General features: G+C 39.5%; 1 protein-coding gene and 1 long non-coding RNA gene across 2 annotated transcripts in view; one reads left to right on the top strand and one right to left on the bottom strand.

The window, feature by feature from the left end:
• Positions 1–4,958: 4,958 nt before the first annotated feature.
• LOC308533317 lies at positions 4,959–13,624 on the top strand. Its single transcript, XR_013997053.1, has 6 exons — positions 4,959–5,923; positions 6,009–6,151; positions 7,552–7,644; positions 8,346–8,435; positions 8,962–9,108; positions 13,323–13,624. It is a non-coding gene; the product is annotated as an uncharacterized lncRNA (long non-coding RNA).
• The window catches only part of MTFR1 (mitochondrial fission regulator 1), a 57,804-nt gene continuing 43,114 nt past the window's right edge, over positions 6,744–21,433 (bottom strand). Inside the window, exons 5-8 of the mRNA XM_081111238.1 lie at positions 11,551–11,783; positions 9,697–9,937; positions 9,028–9,196; positions 6,744–8,192 (exon numbers count right to left, since the gene is read on the bottom strand). Coding sequence (XP_080967364.1) covers positions 8,124–8,192; positions 9,028–9,196; positions 9,697–9,937; positions 11,551–11,783 — 712 coding nt within the window. The 3' untranslated portion in view covers positions 6,744–8,123. The remainder of the gene's footprint in view (positions 8,193–9,027; positions 9,197–9,696; positions 9,938–11,550; positions 11,784–21,433) is intronic.

The raw sequence follows: 21,433 nt of genomic DNA, 5'->3' as shown, positions 1-21,433 counted from the left end.
TTTTACTTGATTGATATCAACGTAAGAAGGGTTCCACTGGGCCTCTTCTGTACAAGTCCAGTTCCATAGAAGGGATGCAGTGCTGATTCTAAAATCCCATTGTCATTATTGGCATAGAAGAGTGACACCCAATAGAAATATAATGTGAGCCACATAAGTGATTTTCTTTCTTTTTTTAAAAATATTTTATTGATTTTTTTACAGAGAAGAAGGGAGAGGGATAGAGAGTTAGAAACATCGATGAGAGAGATCAGTCAGCTGCCTCCTGCACACCCCCTACTGGGGATGTGCCCGCAACCAAGGTACATGCCCTTGACTGGAATCAAACCCGGGACCCTTCAGTCCTCAGGCTGAAGCTCTATCCACTGAGCCAAACCAGTTCGGCTAATTTTCAACTTACTAGTAGCCACATCTAAAAAAGAAAAAATATCATTTATTCCAATATGATATATATATGTAATTATTTCAATATGTAATTATCAAAAGCAGTTGGAGGTTTAAATTTTTTTTTTTTTTTTGGTACAGTGTTGGAAATGTGGTATTTTACACTTACAGTGCATCTCAGTTCATACTAGCCACATTTCAAATGCCCAATATCCACATGGGGTAGTGGCTACCATATTGGACAGTGTGGGCACAGAAATCTGATGGTGGCAAAGCTGGATGTTTCTAAGAAAGGTCAACTGGCCAGTCATGAGATGGCATCACCTTGGTAAATTGGATGCATCCAAGATTTTTTATTATTATTTCAGAAAAGAAGGGAGGGAGAGAGAGAGAGAGAAACATCAATGATGAGAGAGAATCACTGATCAGCTGCCTCCTGCACACCCCTGAGGATCGAGCCCACAACCCGGGCATGTGTCCGTGACCGGAATTGAGCCCAGGACCCTTCTGTTCGCAGTCCAATGCTCTATCCGTTGGGCCAAACAGGCTAGGGCTGCATCCAAGATCTTTAAAGCTTCATATTCCTGGTGTGTCAGCACATGGAAAGTAGAACTATCTCATAGCAAACTCACATGGACAAAGCTCACAGTAACTGATGTGTTTAAAAAGTGTTAATATTTAAATTTACAATGGGATATGTAACTCAATCATTCTCTCCCTTTAGGCAGATCTTCTTGGGAAGCCAGATTGTGATCAGCCGGTTACTTGGTGAGCATGGATTCTGAGCAAGGGAAGCAAGTTGCCTCATGCATCCGTCTCCCTGTGGGGCCATCCCTGCTGATGCCATGTTTATGGAACAGGGTTCCCTCTTCCTGTGGACGATGCTAGAGGTTCTCTGCCATTCGCTGCTTCACCTCAGCTTCTGATTGGCACTTTCAGTAGATATGTCAGTACCTTCAGCCTTGTCTCCTTTGAACTGGCCTGGGCTCCCATCTGCCTGTGTCTGGTCAATTGCTTTTGCTCTGATCCACTGTTTCTTACTGATATTCAAAGGATTGTTTTATTTCCACTCTCAGGGGGAGACTTCTCAGTATTGCTCTCATTTCCTGCCTAACACATAATAAACTTTTTTTGTTACGTTACGTATATGTGGGAATCACTGTCTATACTGCTTTTTAACATATGACCTATGTTCCTTGAGCATTAATTTTCTAGAAAAATTTGAGAAAACAGTTCAATAATTTAGAAGATCACATTTGAAATAATTAGCTATATTATGGGATGGATTGCAAAATGTTAAAGATAAAACAGGAGACTTCAAAGAATTGTTGAGCATAATGTAGCCACCCATTGGGGCTCCAGGCCCAATTCTCCATTTGTGGGGGCATCTGCTATGCTTGGGGGTAAAGGCCCTTGGAGAGAGAATTTTGGTGAGCCTCAGCTGAATGAGCAAAGATCTGGTTCCTGTCAGTATTTATACTCTGTAAATGTGATGGTTCATAACGATTCTCTGTATAAAAAAAAACTATTTTAAGTCCTTTGCAAACCTGGGAAATATATTTGTACCTAACATACAGGTTTAGAGGTGCTAAGAGTTCTTTGAAGATTCCTGTAACAGTCTCTTTTTCCAAAATGCTTTCTTGTCTCTTAAAGCTTTCACTTTTCTTAAAACTTTAAAACTTTCACATCAGAGATTTACAATGTTTTCATGTGTACTTTTTTAAATGTATGAATATTTTGTTTAAATCCCCTCCTAATCAGTACCTCTTTGCTTGGGAAAATATATAATGACTGATAGCTACTGTGCATTTAGTAATGTTTTTAAATAAATGTGCATATTAAACACCATTGGATCAGCAGACATTGGAAGCAAAAGTTTGTACAGGTATGTGCAAGATATGAGCCACTCCTTGCTTGCTGTGGATCTGCAGACAGCCTGTCTTCTGGAAGGCCCCAGAGGTCCACAGTGGAATGACGGGGGTGAGCTGACTGGAGTGTCTGGGGCAGGGGGCGGGAGACAAGTTCTTCTCCATCTTGTCTGGTGCTCAGCATAGGGCTCGCGTAAATTGGGCCATCAGTAAGTGGTTGTTGGATAAATAACTTGGTGGTTTAATTATGTTAACTTTTTAGCTATCAAGAGAAATTATACTGAAAACTAGTCTGTTTATGCTGAAGTTATGTGGTAAGCAATACCCAAGTTCCTGTTGTGTGCAGAGCACTGCGCTGGATGAAATAAAGGTATTAAAAGTTCCAGAACATGGTCTCTGTTATCCAAGTGTTTTGGGTGACAAACTGGTGTGTGAAGTGTTTGTTATTCAATATGGCAGGTTTCCACATTGTACAAATGAATGCAAGGTGTCAGTGTTTAGAATGAATGGTTTAGTTCATTAATTTTCTTCCATATTGTCTGCTTTGTTTCCAATGCTTTCTAATCATTTTCCATCTCATTTATTGAATTCTTCAGCTCCAGAATTTGGTTATTGTCTCGATCACTTTGGTAAAGTACTTCTGTTCACTAATTTTATTCCTGAGTTCCTTAAACTGCCTTTCTGAGTTTTCTTGGATCTTCCTGGTTTTTGTCATGACTGCGATTTTGAATCCTCTGGCATTTAGATCACAGTCTTCCATGACTTTGAGTTTGATTGCTGAAGAATTGTCATTTTCTTTGTTACTGTGTTACCTGGTTGTTCATGTGATTAATGTGTGGTGCATCTGAAGTAGTGAGCACCTTCCTTATTTCAGGATGATACTTAAGAGGTCTTTCTTTCGTTTCAGGAGATGGCTGTTTGTAGGGCAACTTTGTCTCTTACCTGTGCTACTTACACCCCTGCAGTGGTGGTGGTGGTGATGGGGTGTCCCTGCTGTGTCTGGGTCACCCATGAAGGATGACATGGCTTGGGGTGGGGGGACAGATTTGAGAACGTGGCACTGTTCTCTGGTTCCCTATGGTCAGAAGCCATGGATCCATCTCTGCTGCTGCTACAATCAAGGGAGGGAGCCAGGTTTTCGGGCACCAATGCTGCTTCTGCCTCTTACCCTCCCTGGGGGCTGGACCCCAACTTCTCCACCTCTACATTAGCTGGAGCTGCTGGCTTAGCCCCAGTGGCAGGGGAACCAAGTCTACAGTCCCTGCCCTTCCCCCCATCCTGCCTCCCCTGGAAACTGATGTGTGGGTCTCGTGGGTGGGCTAGTGTGTGGAGCAAAGAAACCTTTGTTGGGTTACAGATGTCCAAACAGGTGCAGATTTCAGAGGAAATACAAAGGAGAGAGAGAGGGAAAGACAGAAATATCCGTGAGAGGAACGCATCGATTGGTTGCCTCCTGCAAGCACCCCGACCGGGGCCTGAGCCAGGAGGAGCCTGCAGCCGAGGTATGTGCCTCTGACTGGAACCAAACCCGGACCCTTCAGTCCGCAGGCTGTCACTCGAGCCACTAAGCCAAACTGGCTAGGGCACTATGATTTCTTAAAAATCTTTATCTGAGGATGAGGATATGTTTTTATTGATTTTTTTTTTTTTTTTAAAGAGAAACACCAGTGTGAGAAACACCAATCGGTTGCCTCCAGCCCCAACTGGAGATTGAACCTTCAATCTAGGTATGTGTACTGACTGGGAATTGAACCCACAACCTTTGGTGCACAGGACAACCTTCCTACCAACCTAGCCACCTGGCCATGGCTGAGATTCTTGAGCATAAATTTTACATTTATTGGTTTTTTTTAAAATATATTTTTATTGATTTCAGAGAGGGAGTGCGAGAGAAATATTGATGATGAGAATTATTGATTGGCTGCCTCCTGCTGGAGATTGAGCCCACAACCTGGGCATGTGCCCTGACCTGGGTTCAAACTCTGACCTCCTGGTTCATGTCAGTGCTCAACCACTGAGCGACACTGGTCGGGCTAAGTGTTTGTTATTGAGCCATATCCTATAAAGAATCAGGAGGCTGCATGATATCCCAAGTTCTTTATTTTAGCTGAAATTTATATATCTAACTTTCCGAAGGAAGTGCCCTTAAAGTTCCTAGTCAAACATTTGAATTTTCACCTAAGAATCATCACAAGGTAGGGGGTTAGTTTTCCATTGTGGGGAACAGAGACGCCCTCCGAGTTCTTCAGGCTTCCCGGGACTTTGTCCTAAGGATCCGTGTTCGTGGGAATGGAGACAAACCTGTGAGAGCTGCTGGGAGCCAGCCCTACGGTCTGGCCATTCTAAGGTGCAGCTGCTCATTCCTCCCACTCATCTGGCTTTTGTCTCTTCACCTTGATTTCTGCTTAAAAAGGCAGCACAAAGTAGTTTTGAAAAGTTTTTATAGCTAGACAGACCTGGGTTTGGGTTTTTGTCATTTATTAGCTGGAGCTCCTTAGGCAAGTTACCTAATCTTTCAAGTGGCTTCCTAACCTGTAAAATTTGTTTAAGAGTAATGTATTGATACATAGTTAAGTGCCAAACGAATGCCTAATTCATTTCCTCGTAATGTTTTGTAAAAATGGCTCAGGGACATACCTGTCCTACATGACATCCTAATTTGAGCTCCAGGTACCAACAGCCCTCTGTCCAAGTTTCCTGTTCAAATGCCTAAGGAGACTGATTAGACCAGCTTATCAAAGCTGTGTTCCTGGTCACCGACCAGTCTGAAGGTTACCAGGTATTCCTTTCCAGAAGGGAAGGGAAGGCAGAGGTTCGGATGCTGGGCAGTTTGCATTCGAGTGGGTCAAGGAGTATTCAGATAACCTGACTCCCTAGATCAGTCTCATGTGTTCCCCTACCCATGTTGCTAACACCAACATTTCAGATGACTTCCCAACCAGAGTAGTTCTCACCCTTTAATAAAAAGCAAACCTGGCCCTTAGGCAACAATAACAGCAGACTTTCCACAGCTCCAGTAAAATCCTGTTAGGAAGAGTCTGGCCTTGCTCCCAGAGTCAGGCTTCTCCCGTTAGGAAGAGAGCGGTTATGAGGGACTGCCCTGTGGTAGCTGCTTGGTGTGGAATGGGAGGCACCATTTGCTTTCCTTGTTGTTTACCTTCCTGAGATGTCTACATGACACTCATGTTCTCCTCCAACCGTCTGTGACTTCAGAAGGGGCCGGAGCACCTGCCAGAGGAGAAGTCTGAGAAGTTCCCACTGTGGGAACACTCAGGCATCTAGCACTCAGGAAGTGGGTTAAGGACGACAGTCTCACAGGGAAACACACCATTTCTGGATCCGTATTTGGTGATGCTATTTTTATTATCTGTTCTCAAGTGATTGCACTGGTACCAACAAAGAACTAGCCTGCTTACAAGATTGACAAGGAAGAACTAGAAAGAATTTTAAAAAGAGGTTTAGTGGAGGAGCTCAGAATGTTGAATCTCTAAGACGAGAAGGGGCAAGGACTCAGGAATGGCGGAAAGCCCATGAGAAATAATTGTGACAACAGTCATTAAACCAAGCATCTTGCTCTGCCTGGCCATGCCGGAGCTGACTTTGTTGGGTTAAAGCCTGAAAGTTTAAACTTCCATCAGCCAGATTCTAACCCAGAGATTGTCTATTTTTAGGTAAGTTACCAGGAGGATGGTTCTTTCAAAGTACTTGTTCTTGGTATTTGTACCTTTTGATATTTTATTTACCACTTACTCACAGGAATTCACAAGAGGACAGGCTTTCTCTACAGAAGAGCCTGTGACCTGGGAGACAGCTAGAACTAAAGACTAAGTCCTCCACCCTAAGCCTGTGCAGGTGCCAGATTCCGTCTGCTGGGAACCAGTGACCGCGTATAACATGATGTGAGTTACAGCTTACTTAGCATTCTACTAGAGAGTGTTCAAAGTCATTATTTCATTTAATCTCAGTTTTTTGAACTGAGCGTTATTCCCATTTTAAAAACAGAGGTGTGACTTGGCTGGGATCACATACCACGGACCACGTATACTCCAAGTCCAGTCTTCTCTGGCTCAGACTGTGTGTGTGTAGGGAGCCCTGGACTAGTCAGAATTATAGTAGACAAAACATTATTATATCAGTTACTTAACTTTAAAGCCTCAGCTATAAGATGCAGAATTAAACTATTTTTAAGATCATTCACTTCTGTATTGTGTTGGAAGAGAGAACCAGAAACTGAAGGCGGAGGGCGCAGGCAAAAAAGAGATTACAGCAACCCTAGAGGTGATGGGTGGAATGCTGAGGAAAGTCACCCCAAGTGACTGCCCTGTTTTAACGCTGAAATCCCTTTGAAAGAAAAGTGAATGAGGGACAACATAATTTATTCTAAGAAATACATCACCACTTGAAAAATGTAGAAAGCAAATGACTCATAAGCTCCTGTGTAATATAAAAGAATCTTACCTCTCATAAAAAAATATATATATATATATATAGTCCATGGACAAAGTTTTCTTTATTTCAAAACAATAACTTCCTTCTATTGGAGCACTGGCCAAAATTCAATACTGATACAAATGTAAATTTCTTAGGTCAAAATATGTGTGTCAGGTGAACTTTATGAATTTCGTTTAAGGGCAGAATTTTTAAAGCATATGAAACAATTAGGAACAATGTACATCAACAGCAGTTCAAATTTAAGCTGAATAACCAAACCATGTAAATTATCTCAACTAATATTTGCTAACATCTAAAACATTGCACATATTTTCAATAACTTAAAAGTTAGGGTCTTATCTGCTCTTTTCATCTCCCACCCCGTAGAGGAAATACAATTTTAAATACTATTTACTCATGGTAGAAGATTTCGGCATTAACTATAGCTGAGTTTAACAGAAATAATCATGAAGATTTACCACGTATTTAAAAATGATCACTGGTAGCAATTCATTAGAAGCACTAGGTAAGAAAGACAGTTCTCCACTTTCTAGTAGCTAAGGTTTATGACACACAATGTAATTCCACAGAACAGCATTCTGACTGATGATGAACACCTTGTAAGACATGTTTTTGCTTATTCAGTGTTCCATTTTAAAGCTACTTATTTTACCACTGTTAAAAGTTTTAAATTCCATTATGCCAACAATTTCCAGAAGTTTTAACTTAGCTAACAAGTCGTTTTTATGATGCCATTTATTAAACTGAAAGAAAAAGATGGAATATTCTGGGTTTTATTTGAAAAGAGATTTAATTTAATTCAATGCTTTGATTCCTCCCTATTTGCAAACTACCTTTTCTTCCTCAGAATGGATGGCAGTGAGCATTATCTAGAGTTCCTACTCAAACCCCATCTCCAAGAAAATGTGAGAGGAAATCTAAGATTAAAGTTCTGTTTGAGGTAAGAAGATTCCAATCTCGTTCTAACAATATTTCATTCCAACAGACTGTCACGCCAGCTCTTCCGTCAATGACTAGTAAAATGGTCAATGAAAACAAATAGCAGCACCCTCATTATATAATTTTACATAGACTGCCTATATCCAAATATATGCATATGGGACACTTGTACAGATAAATTAGTGTTAAGAGTTGAAAACGTCCATCTACAAATGTCCTTTCTTCATTCTGAAATCCATATAATGTTTTCAAAACTGGAAGCCTAAACATCTTGACTATTCACTAAAAACATATTACATCAGAATATAAGTATGTTCTGGAAAACTTCAGAACTGGCCTGATAGAGTGCCTTTGCTAGTGCTTAATCCTCTAGGTAGAGTTAAAAGGAGACTACTGAATGTTAAATTCAGGTATTTACTAAACAGTGTTGATTTCTATTAGCCAAATGGGCCTAACAAACCAACAGCTGAACCAGGTTTCTCAGGAATTTGAAACATTTTCAATTAAAGCCTTCATTTTTCCTGTAGACTTCAACATGTGTGGCCCAAACTGGAAAACAAACAAAGTATAAATAAATATATTGGTTCATATAAAAATAATGATATACCCCTTCCCAAACATAAATCAAAGGGCTGGTATGTTCTAAATGAAAATTTAAAAAAAGCCAAGCAGTCAGATATTAAAACTTTTATGAATTGACAGGTTGTTAAAAACATCAACAGAATGAAAGGCAAAGAGCTGACCAAATTGCTTCCTAGAAAAGTACAATCATCTCAGTCCAATTCTACTTCTGTGAGTAAAAGAAGAAAGTGCCACAATGTTTTCTTTTCAATGTCTATGAAGACTTTCAAAGATGCTAGAATTTCTAAGATACCTGTCTCTCTGGACCAGATAAGCAGGTGTCCCCCAGGACAGTAACTTGAATGAAAGGAATGTACAGAGTAAGAATTGAGCAGATTTTATGGGAGCCTTTCTCCACCTATGACACATCCTGCAAGGCCCAGGTCAACTCAGCCTCTTCAGCAGACTTTCACAGGGCACCCGCCCTAAGAGAAAATGATCTTTCTTTACTTTGAATTTCTATATATCACAACACATAGTCCAAAGATACCAATTTTATTTAATAAATTTGACTTCATGATGCTTAAGTAGAATTAAACGCAGCATGAGAAATTTACCATTGGAGATGTTAGCAGTGAAACCAGGGGGTAACTTTTATTCCTCCTTTATGCTTTTCTGTAAGTAATCTGCTTGTATGTAAAGATTAAGTCCATCTGAATCGTGCAGAGGACACGGCTCACTAGCTTGTAAAATGTAGGTGCTCAGCAATGGCTCGAACTACTACCTACGTTGTACCAGGAAAGAAGCCTGACCTGATACTCACCAACACTGTTTCTGAAGTGGCCTCTGACGCAGACTTTGGAACTCCTTTTTCAGCCTCATCTTGGCTATCACTTCGGTACCGGTAAGCAAATTTCTTTTTCAGAGCCTCTGCTATAAGGGCAGCAGGGTCAGTAGCATCCACAGGTTTGGGCTTTGTATCTTGTTCTGACCTTAGAGAAGTGAGCAAAATCCAAGGGGACATGTCAGTATGCTGACAGCACTTCTCTAGCACCAAAGACACTCAGTGAAGACACTGCTAGCAGTGAGGTGTAACCTGAGATTTCAGGCCCAATTAATAGCCACTCAATTCATCTCAAGAGCACTGATTATGTTCTTTCAGGGCAAGGTATGGCTCCATCCTATTCCAGAAGCCTAGTGACTACCATAGTGGGCACACAACATGGCTTTACTGAGTGAATGGCTGACAATGAAGACTTTGCTAAATGAAAGGGTTTTAAATGCAATGGGGGAAAAATGAAAAAGTAACCTGGAAATGTTCATTTTGCTAATTTCTTAGTTAACTGTGCATAGGAGCCACAAGGGCCCATCTTTTGTAAAATAAAAATTTGAACTATTCATAGTAATCATAAAGCAAAATTCTCAAGAAGCCCAGTACTTGAATGAGACATTAAAGTGAAGGAAGCGAGAAAGAAGGTAAATGTGTCCTCACCTTTTTACTGACCGAAGTTTTACACTGTTCATATCTTTAAGGATCTCTAGCATGTTTGGCATAGCAGGTTTCTTTGGGCTGTGCTTATCCAATGTCTTTCCAGCACCAGCTTTTTTCTCTCTCCGCTCTCTGATCAGATCGACAGCAGATGTGTTCTGCTGGGGCGCTGGCGGAGGGAGAGGTGGCGGAGGGGGAGGTGGTGGGACAGAAGGTGGTGCTGTGGTAACAGATGTGCTAGAATCTAAATCACCCACAGAAATAAGGAAATATTAATTTTAATCCTAATGGTAACAGGCAAATAAAATTTTTAAATCATGTTAAGGACTTTTATATGCCTGAAAACAATATCCATAAAAAGAATCTTAGTTATGGGAGTAAAAAGGAAGTTTCAGTTACTTGGTTAAAATCTAAATCAGTCACTGTATCATTTAATCCCAAACTCTCCAAATGGAAAAGTTCCATTTAACTTAACAGGAGTGTTTTTTGTGATATCAAATGGTCAAGCCTGACTGGCACAGTCTGTAACTCCTTTGAGATGAAATATAAAGTAGTCTGTGCAGCATAAATAATTATCTTCATTATATTCAGTTAGATAATTTAGGACTATAACAACTTTTAAAAAACTATTGGATAAATTTGTGGTTCATTTTAAGTATACTATTCACATATACAGTATTCTAAGCATTATACACCTCCATTGACTAGAATGTGTTTGAAAGGATTTAGATTAACTGGAAGAAAAAGGAAGTGTTACACACTTAATTACCAAAAGTTAACTAAGGTAAGAGTTAAAGTGATTATATAACAATGACCTAAAAACTCATCTTTCTGCACAATTAGAGGTTAGAGAGTTTTCTTTGGGGTGAACTACATTGATTAGGGGATGTAAAAAAGTTTCACTCAAGGATTTTTATTATAAACAGACCACCAAACATAAATCCCCAAATTATTTCACTACTTATGGCACTTTACCTAGTCTGCCAGGAGAGGGAGGTCAAGCAAAAGAGAGCTGCAGCTTAAAGCTGGAAGAAAGGGGCAGGATGTTTGGTTTTCCATTTAACACGATTACTCCTCTGAGTGCATTTGCCCTCTGTCCACCTTGGCCTTACAAGGTTGGATTACATTAAACTCCAGGAGCACAAGCCAAGTGGCTCAGAGGTAGAGTAACTGTACTGTCCTTATCCTTTAGACAGAGTTGCTTAATCCTCAATCTAGCCAGGACTCGGGACAACACTGGGGAAAACAACCACTACTTGCCAACAGGTTAATGGACTAGGATTTCAAGTTTATGGTTTCTTATTCAAAGTGATAATGCCACACAAATAAAAGCAACAGTATTAGACTAGGAGTCAGAGGACCTGAATTCGGTTTCTACTCTAGGCAAGAGAAAATGACTATTAAGTAGCTACTATGTGCTAAAGGCATTTTATAATCATTTCCATGTTTTCTCCCATGATAACTCTAACGTAGCTACTGTTTGGTCCCAGGAAGGGGAAGTAGAAAGGCAAAGTCCTTGCCTCGGGACTTCTAGGTAAGTAAATAGCACTCAACCCTGTCGGGGCTGAGATGGCCTCATGTCTGAGAGGATTAGTGCCATTAAGTTCCCCATAGCATTCACCTAGGTAGTAATTCAAGTGCAGGAATTTCAGTGTTTTCCAAATATACCCACTTATCCTCTCTGATGGCATCAAGATTGTTCAAAACAAACAAAACCACTTAAGCCTGATTGGGGCCTGGACTATGCAGAGGAATAACTCCCACTTATAGCTGTTATTTGCCAATAAATTCTAAAATTATAGTGACGTGCTTCTGATTCCCAGTTCGCTGGTTAAAACAAATGTAGGACTTACAGACCTGCAGGGAGATTTTGCTGTTCTTGCAGGGTCACAATTTTGGCAATCTGCGCTCGGAGAGCAGCGAGTTCATTTTCAAGAGCACAGATCTTCTGCAGCGCTTCCTCATTCGCCAGGGGCGTCTTCAGTGGAGGTTCTTCTGGAGACAGGTTTGGTAGGGAAAGCTGCCTGCTTGGGGGTTTCTCAAGGAAAGGAAGGTCATCCTGAAGGGGCTGCCTTGACCTGACCTCTGTCCTGCAAGGAGGAGAGAAGGGCGGCTGTCACAGGCTTAGTAAGGAAGTAAAGGAACTGCCCAATAGTCACAGAATGTCCATAGAGGAGGGTTATGTAAGGTCAGCCTGAAAGTGGTTCTCAGGTGTTTCTTGTTGCCATTCATTCTTCTGAATCTCTAGATCAGTGGTTCTCAACCTGTGGGTCTCGACCCCTTTGGTGGTTGAATGATCCTTTCACAGGGGTCGCCTAAGACCATCCTGCATATCAGATATTTACGATTCATAACAGTAGCAACATTACAGTTATGAAGTAGCAACGAAAATAATTTTATGGTTGGGTCACAACATGAAGAACTATTTAAAGGGCCAGAAGGTTGAAAACCACTGAGCTAGATAATATGCACAAGCATTACATATTCCAACAATGCTTTCGCTAATTCATGTTTGGTTTTATTTAAACTAGGAAACATTTTAATACTCTAGTTGTATTTGACAACAAAATCAGATCACTAATACATTAGCCCTTCCCCAGGATCTTGACTTGTGCAATTCAATGTCAGTATTTCTGTGTATGATAGAATACACCAAATTACTAGACATATTGTAACAATATGGGCAAAATGCAGCAAAAGAAACTGAAACGAAAAAAAAGTCAATATAATTGAATCTATTCAGTAACTACATGGTAACTAAGTAATCACTTGGGTATAAAAAATTTAATGTGCACTGCTCTGCAGCTCCAAATGGAAGTCTTTTAGGGCTGAGAATAAAATTCAGATTTCTTTTGAACTGTCAATTTCTTCCCATTTTATACAATTAGGTCTTCCTGGCCTCTAAGCCTTTTGCATTTTTTAAAATCCTCGCCCAAGTTTATGCATATTGATTTTAGAGAGAGGAGAAAATAAAATAAAGCTTTATTAGTTTTATTTAGAATATGAGTGAATAGGGAAATATGTTTGGCTTGCAACGCTTCAATTACCACTTTCTTATACCTACAAGGGGAGGAATGGATGATGAAATTTCTAAAAAGTACATGAGGTTAAACAAAGGTAAAAACATCTATAAGGAATAGTATCAATGCTCTGATTAAATATATATTCTTTGAAAGATTATGTAAATAAGTTAGCGGTTACATGCATTTGCTCTCATCAACCTACAATAAAGGATTAAGATTAAATTTTGAAAAAAATCACTGTGGCTCTTTGTTGATGCAATAGGCTAATTTAATTCTGATTTCTACCTATCTTTCATAGAGTAGGTCAAGAAATTCTGTTGAACAGCTCTATACAACAAATAGATTAAATTATAAGTAGATAGAAATTAATCCATCTATTGAAGTTTTGGGAAATATATAGAGTAATAATCAGTATGTCAAATATTTAATATGCTTCCTCAACTATATTCTTAATAACTTTTTGTTTTTAATAAACAACAATTTCTTAAAAACAACTTCTTAAAAAAAACTAAGGAAAACTGCAGATTGTGGTAGTAACGGAATTCTAGTCTTGGGTAGAATATAGAAATATCAAATGTAGAATTAAAATATTCTTGTTCAAAACAGTGTCGAGAAAGACGGAAGACTAGTGGTAACTGAGACTGAATTCAGAGGAAGGAACCAGTCAGAAGCAGTGTTTTCAGGACAGAGGATGGACACGCCACATGGGCACCAGAGGTGAGGGCTCCTGGAGGATGACAGCTGGATGAAGTGGAACAGAGAGGAGAGAAACACAGAACCTGCCAGAAAGACTCGTCTCTGCCCCGTCTTTCATAGTAACATACCTAAGAGAACATATTCACCTGTGAGGGTGATGATTTGTTTTAAACAGAAAATAAAATTTTGGATACTAGAATCTTTTGTGCTACTAAACAAAAGTTATAATATTGTTTACTCAAGAACTAGTGGTTACTTTAGTAGAGAACATTTCCCCACCTAAAATTCTAGACATCAGAGGGGCCAAAAGTATTAAATACTTAGAAATATATTTTTAACTGTTATCATTCAAGTAAGGTAATCTTCAAATCCCATGAATACTTACTCTAAAATACTAAAAACTGGGACAGGGTAACAAGACAGTATGAATTAAGATCAATTATAAGGCATGTTTGACCATCTTATTCTCTTCAAACTATCTTCTACCCAAAATTAATTGCAAGAGAAAATTACTGAGTATTGAACAACAACTGCAATGTTAAAAAAACATCAATCCCCAGAGGGAAAATAGGGGAGGGTGGGGGTAAGGGGAAGAGATCAACTAAAGGACTTGTATGCATGCATATAAGCCAAACCAATGGACACAGACAACAGGGGGATGAGAGCATGAGTGGGGGGATGAGGACACATTTGTAAGACCTTAACCAATAAAGAAATTAACGATTAAAGAAAAAAAGAATCTTCTACATCTCTCCTCTTACAGGTGAATTTTATCCTTTTGCTTTTCGATCTACTGGGAATTAAGGACAAAGCACTCATTGATCTGGAATATCAATATGCCCAAGTAAGAGAAAGCCGTTAGCAAAATGATTTGGTGTATCGGGATGGCGCTCTAACCAACTGAGCCACCCACAGCAAAATGATTTGAGCAACAGTGTCAGATCACCTATACTTTATATCTATGCTATTTTTCTAACTTTGATTATGTAGATTCTGCATTTGTCTATGTGAGCTACTGTTGATGGTTATAGTTCAAACAAAGCAATTATAGAAAATGTATAAGTTTAATTTTTGACTTCTAAAAATCCACATTTAAAGTAATCCTGAAACGATCATATCTCCAAAAGACAAGAGATCGACATCTACTGGAGCCCAAAAACAAACAAATAAGAACTGTTCTGTAATATTCTTCCTTGTATATGATAAACTTTAAATTTTATGAAAATTTTATAGACTACTTGCTTTAAAAATACACACAGCCTGCTCTGACCAGTTTGGCTCAGTGGATAGAGCGTTGGCCTGAGGACTGAAGGGTCCCAGGTTCGATTCCGGTCAGGGGCGTGTACCTGGGTTGCGGGCACATCCCCAGTGGCGGGTGTGCAGGAGGCGGCTGATCGATGTTTCTCTCTCATCGATGTTTCTAACTCTCTGTCCCTCTCCTTTCCTCTCTGTAAAAAAATCAATAAAATATATTTTTTAAAAAAATACACACAGCCTTCCCACAGACATCTAATCTGTAAAGAGTCAACATATAAATCATTCTCAGCACTAATCTGTTTTGTCATCCTTCAGAATAGGGGGCTATTAAGAACCAGAATACAGAGGCCACAATTAATCTAAACTAAGAAATGCTGTTCAGATTTTGTGTGTACAATTCAGAGGATTTTTAAGAAACAAAAACAAATATAAAAGCAGTATCAAGTACTGATGCCCCCAAAGCATAAGACAAACAGCCAAAATAAAATGGTTTTTAAAAACCATTTTCTTGACCTAGCTAGTGTTGTTAAGTGGCTAGAGCTTTGGCCCACACATCAAAGGGTCATGGGTTCAATTCCTGGTCAGGGTGCATGCAGGAGGCAGCTAATCGATGTGTCTCTCCTCCCTACCCTCCACCCTTCCACTCTTTCTAAAAATCAATGGGAAAAATATCCTCTGGTGAGGATTAACACAATTTCTTCACACCAACTTCTGCTGATGAGATTTCTACCCCCCCTTCCCCCCCCCCCCCCCCCGCTATTATTTGCTTTTGGCTCCAACATGCCTTATGGCAGAAGAGTACTGGCTCCTATCTAGAGTAACATTACACACAACTTATCTACCTCTCTTATCTTTTCAACGTTAGTATCAAGGACAGCCTCTTTTGGAGTATAACTTACATAAATATAAAATGCTTTTTAAGCTCCACAGACCATTTTTAAAAAAATCTAAATTAAATGGAATGCACCTCTGGGGTTCTTTCCCCTTAACTCACAGTTAATGAAAACTCAAAAACTGAGGTTGTTTTAAATTAGTCCAGTGTCCTAGGAAAGGTGGTATTCCCAAAATGAATTTTAGTTTGCAGAATAGCTTAGAAAGATATAAAAACACACCACATTGTCAACAGGATCCAGTTTAGTTCCCTGAAAACATGAAATTGGGCATAAAACTAACAATCTTTTTTTTTAAAATATATTCTTATTGATTTCAGAGAGGAAGGGAGAGGGAGAGATAGAAGCATCAATGATGAGAGAGAATCATTATCGGCTGCCTTCTGCACACCCCCTCCTGGGGAATTGAGCCCACAACCCAAGCATGTGCCCTTGACCAGAATGGAACCCAGGACCCTTTAGTCCACAGGCTGATGCTCTATCCACTGAGTCAAATAGGCTAGGGCCTAACAGTTTTTTTTTAAATGAGCAAGTAGTTGAGTAAGGACAACTGGACTGGGGAAATTATTTTGACTGAGGGGGTAATCCCTGAAAGGATTTATAGTGGGGAGTTGGCAAGGCCACAGACTCAGAGCACTACTGGGATTCGTGGCATTAGCTGTTGTAGGTTCTGCTCAACACAAGTCTATTGTATTTTATAAGTCATATCTTACTAAAAGTGATACTTAATAGAAATGTTTCTCCCTTGAATCTAGTATTTTACTGATGTACATTATCAGTTAATGTCTAGTGTCAAGTAATTAAGATTAAAATGGGAACGAATAACACCTGCTGTTTGTTGTGAGTGGAAAACTCCTGCTCCAACCCATGAGGAGGGTGGGGAGGGGTCAGTCTCCTGGTCTACACTCACTCGCACCTACTGAACTGTGGCCTGGCTGCTTGCTGAGTCATTTCCTTTGGAGTCTAGCTACTCATAGTCATGCTGTATGAGATTGGGGTTCTCCAACACTCCTTAAAAAATAGCACATTCCATTTTACACTTAATATTCAAATTTGAAAAATTAAAAGCTGGATATCTTTAATCAAAGCCCTCAGTCTCACTTTAGTTACTACTCTTATATTACCAGTTTTTGTAAATATATTCATCTTGGCAATTAGATTACAAACATTCTGGTGTAAGAAAAGGGCTTACCTGTAATGACTTCAATCCTGTGAACCTATAAACTTTTAATAAATATTCAGTTTGATATGTATGAGGCACTCAGATTCAAGAATTAGATGAAATTAGAAATTAAGGTATTAACATAGAATGACCAAACCAGAGTTCAACCTGAAATATTTCAATATTCCTTAAATAATGATCTTCTACTCCAAAAGTTACTCCAATACATGACAATAGCTATGATGTCTACTAGAAGCTAAAGAGTTTATATGATAGTGCAAGTATTATGCTGTGTATTTATCAAAAGACTACACATTCCCCTTAGGGTTTTATTATGAAAGAGAACAAATCAATTATCTTAGACAAGATAATCAGTTATAGATTCTTTCAAAGAATCTCTGTGCTTCTTATAAAAATGAGATTTCTAATTCTGAGGCCATTCTATGAATTTAAAAGGAAATCAAAATGTGCATAGAAAAGGGGGGAAAAAGAGGCCTTACTGTGTGCATGCCACTTTGCTAAGGGTTTTCTCATGTTATCTTTAACAATTCTTCATAGAAGGTAGGGATTAATACAATTTAGAAATTTTTAACAAACTGAACTTCAGTGCATTTGAAAACAATCATTTATACAATTAATCAATTATGAAAGACTCTTACGTGTGCTATTTCCCCAGAGACACAATACTATGACATTAATCAGTGACAGATAAAGACTCAAATTGCATGGTAAGAGTACTAGTATTCAACTGATAAAATGGAAGCAGCGATAAAAAGAAAAACAACTCCCAACAAACAAAAGCACAGGTCCGGACAGCTTCACAGGGGGAGTTTTACCAAACATCAAAGAAGAACTAACACCTATACTCTCCAAACTATTCCAAAAAATCTAAGAGGAAGGAACACTTCCAAGCTCTTTTTATGAGGCCAGCGTTACCCTAATTCCAAAACCTGATAAAGACACTACAAAAAAAGAGAATTCCAGGCCAATATCCCTGATAAACATAGATGCTAATATCCTCAACAAAATATTAGCAAATCGCAACCAGCAGTATATTAAAAAGATCATACAACATGGCCAGGTGGGATTTATCCCAGGGACGAAATGCTGGTACAGTATTTGCAAATCAATAAACGTGATACATCACATAAACAAACTGAAGGACAAAAATCACATGATCATATCAATAGATGCAGAAAAAGCATTTGACAAGATCCAACACCCATTCTTGATAAAAACTCTCAGCAAAATGGGAATAGAGAGAGCATACCTCAACATGATAAAGGCCATATATGACAAACCTACAGTGAACATCATACTCAATGGGCAAAAACTAAAACCATTTCGCCTAAGAATAGGAACAAGAGAGGGATGTCCCCTTTCACCACTCTTATTCAACACTAGAGGCCTGGTGCACAAAATTCGTGCACTTCAAGTTGGCGCCTCCCCTCAGCCCAGCCTGTGCCCTCTCACAGTCAGGCAGTTGGACATCCTTAGCGCTGCTGCGGAGGCGGGAGAGGCTCCCATCCTGCTGCTGCGCTCGCCAGCCATGAGCCCGGCTTCTGTCTGAGTGGTGCTCCCCCTGTGGGACCACAGTGACCACCAGAGGGCAGCTCCTATGTTGAGCATCTGCCCCCTGGAGGTCAGTGCACATCATAGCAACCGGTCATTCCGCCATTCAGTCGATTTGCGTATTAGCCTTTTATTATATAGGCTAGTACTGGAAGTCCTGGCCATAGCGATCAAACAAGAAATAAAAGGCATCCAAATTGGAAGTAAAACTCTCATTATTCACAGTTGACATGATATTGTACACAGAAAACCCTAAAGACTCCACCCTGGCCATAGCGATCAAACAAGAAATAAAAGGCATCCAAATTGGAAGTAAAACTCTCATTATTCACAGATGACATGATATTGTACACAGAAAACCCTAAAGACTCCACCAAAAAACTACTAAATTTAATAAATGAATTTGGCAATGTAGTAGGATACAAAGTCAACACCCAAAAATCTATGGCTTTTTTATACACCAACTAAAGACCCAGTGCACGACATTCATGTACTGGAGGGGGTGTCACCCTCAGCTCGGCCTGCGCCCTTTAGCAGTCCAGGAGCCTTTGGGGGATATCCAACTAATGGCTTAGGCCGGGAAATGGGCCTAAGCTGTCAATCAGACATCCTTAGTCAGCCAAGTTTGTAGCTGAGCGGCGCTCCCCCTGTGGGAGCACACTGACCACCAGGGGATAGTTCCTGCAATGAGCATCTGCCCCATGGTGGTCATAGCGTGTCACAGCGACCGTTCTGTCGTTTGGTCGATTTGCATATTACCCTTTTATTATATAGTATAAGGAATTATCAGAAAGAGAAACTAAACAAACAATCCCATTTACCATTGCACTTTAACCAAAAAAAGTAAGATACTTAGGAATAAACTTAACCAAGGAGGCAAAAGACCTGTACTTGGAAAACTACAGGATGTTGAAAAAAAGAGAAGATATAAACAAGTGGAAGAATATACCATGTTCATGGATTGGTAGAATCAACATCATTAAAATGTCCATACTACCCAAGGCAATCTACAGACTCAATGAAATCCCTATTAAAATACTACCTGCATATTTCACAGATCTAGAATAAATACTCAAAACATTTACATGGGATCAAAAAGGATTCTGAACAGCTGCAGCAATCTTGAGAAAGAAAAACAAAGTTGGAGGAATCACAATACCAGATTTCAAGTTATACTACAAAGCCACCATAACCGACCCCAGAAATCGATATAAGCCATTATGTTCAATTAATATTTGAGAAAGGAGGCAAGAGCATACAATGGAGTCAAGACAGTCTCTTCAATAAATGGTGTTAGGAAAATTGGACAGATACATGTAAAAAATGAAACTAGACCACCAACTTGCACTATACACAAGAATAAAGTCAAAGTGGATGAAAGACTTAAATGTAAGTTGTGAAGCCATAAAAATCCTAGAAGAAACCAAAGGCAGCAAAATCTCAGACATCTCTCACAGCAATATGTTACAGATACATCTCCTACAATAATGGAGAACTAAGGAGAAAATAAACAAATGGGACTACATCAAAATAAAAAGCTTCTGCACAGCAAAAGAAACTATCAACAAAACAAAAAGGGAGCCCAATGCATGGGAGAAAATATTTGGCAATGGTACATTTGATAAAGGGTTAATATCCAAAATATATAAGGAACTCATACAACTTAACAAAAGGAAGACAAACAATCTAATTTTTAAAATGAGCAATGGACCTAAATAAACACTTTTCCAAAGAGGACATACAGATGGCCAAGAGACATATAAAAAAATGCTCAAAGTCACTGATCAACAGAGAGATGCAAATTCAAACAACGAGTTATCACCTCACACCTGTAAGAACGGCTACCATCAACAAATCAACAAACGACAAGTGCTAGCGAGGATGTGGAGAAAAGGGAACCCTCGTACACTGCTGGTGGGAATGCAGACTGGTGCAGCCATTATGAAAAACAGTATGGAGTTTCCTCAAAAAATTAAATATGGAACTACCATTTGACTCAGTGATCCCACTTTTAGGAATATGTCCTAAGAAACCTGAAATACCAATCAGAAAGAATGTATGCACCCCTATGTTCATAGCAATTTACAATAGCTAAGATCTGGAAACAGCCTAAGTGCCCATCAGTAAATGAGTAGATAAAAAAACTGTGGTACATTGATACCATAGAATACTATGCAGCAGTAAAAAAGAAGAATCTCTTACCCTTTGAGACAGCATGGAGGAACCTGGAGAATATCATGCTAAGTGAAATAAGTCAGTCAGAGAAAGACAAATATCACATGATCTCACTCATATGTGGAATCTAAGTAACAAAATAAACTGATGAACAGAGTGGATCCAGAGACATGGAAGCATGGAACAGAGTGTGGAATCTCAGAGGGAAGGCAGGGGAGGGGAGGTAGGTGGGAAGTAATCAACCAAAGACCTTGTATGCATATAGGCATAACCCATGGACATAGGCAATAGGGTGCTGAAGGCCCGGGGTGGGGGGCAGGGGCGGGCTGGAGGGGTCAATGGGGGGAAAGGGGGAACATATGTAATACTTTCAACAATAAAGAATTATTAAAAATAATAAATAAATAAACATGCAACCACCTTATGACTTATATGACCCAGAAATTGCATTTAATCTAGAGAAATGAAAATTTATGCTAATTAAAAATTCCTGTACACAAGCCAAATGTCCATCAACTGATGCATGGTGAAATAAACTGGTCCATCCATACTCAGGAATACTGAGTTCTGATTCAAGATGGCAACACAGGAATAATAGGAAAATCCTAAACTCACCTCCTCCAGTGAATATACCAAATCTACAGCTATGTATGTATGGAACAGTTTCCTCTGAAAAGTAAAATCTAGCTGAACAACAAAAACAGCACTAAACAAAAATAGCACTAAAGCTGGAGAGGCTGAGATACAATCTCTTAATAAACCCCACCCCAGGAGCAGTGACCCACACTGGGAAGGGAACTCAAAACCCACAGCTTCTTCCTGTAGAGCAAAGAGTCTGAACACCACATTGGGTACCCCAACTTTTAAGACCGGCATCTCAGAGATGAGCACCCAAAACGCCTACCCAACAGTATTCAAGAGACCCACAAGGCTGTAGTGATCTGAGAAATGGTCCTTAAATTTGC

This window comes from Myotis nattereri, assembly GCF_964212035.1.
Source record: "Myotis nattereri genome assembly, chromosome: 17".
NCBI classification, from domain to species: Eukaryota; Metazoa; Chordata; class Mammalia; order Chiroptera; family Vespertilionidae; genus Myotis; species Myotis nattereri.
The sequence above is the reverse complement of the archived record's forward strand: the minus strand, read 5'-3'. Positions and strand labels throughout refer to the sequence as shown.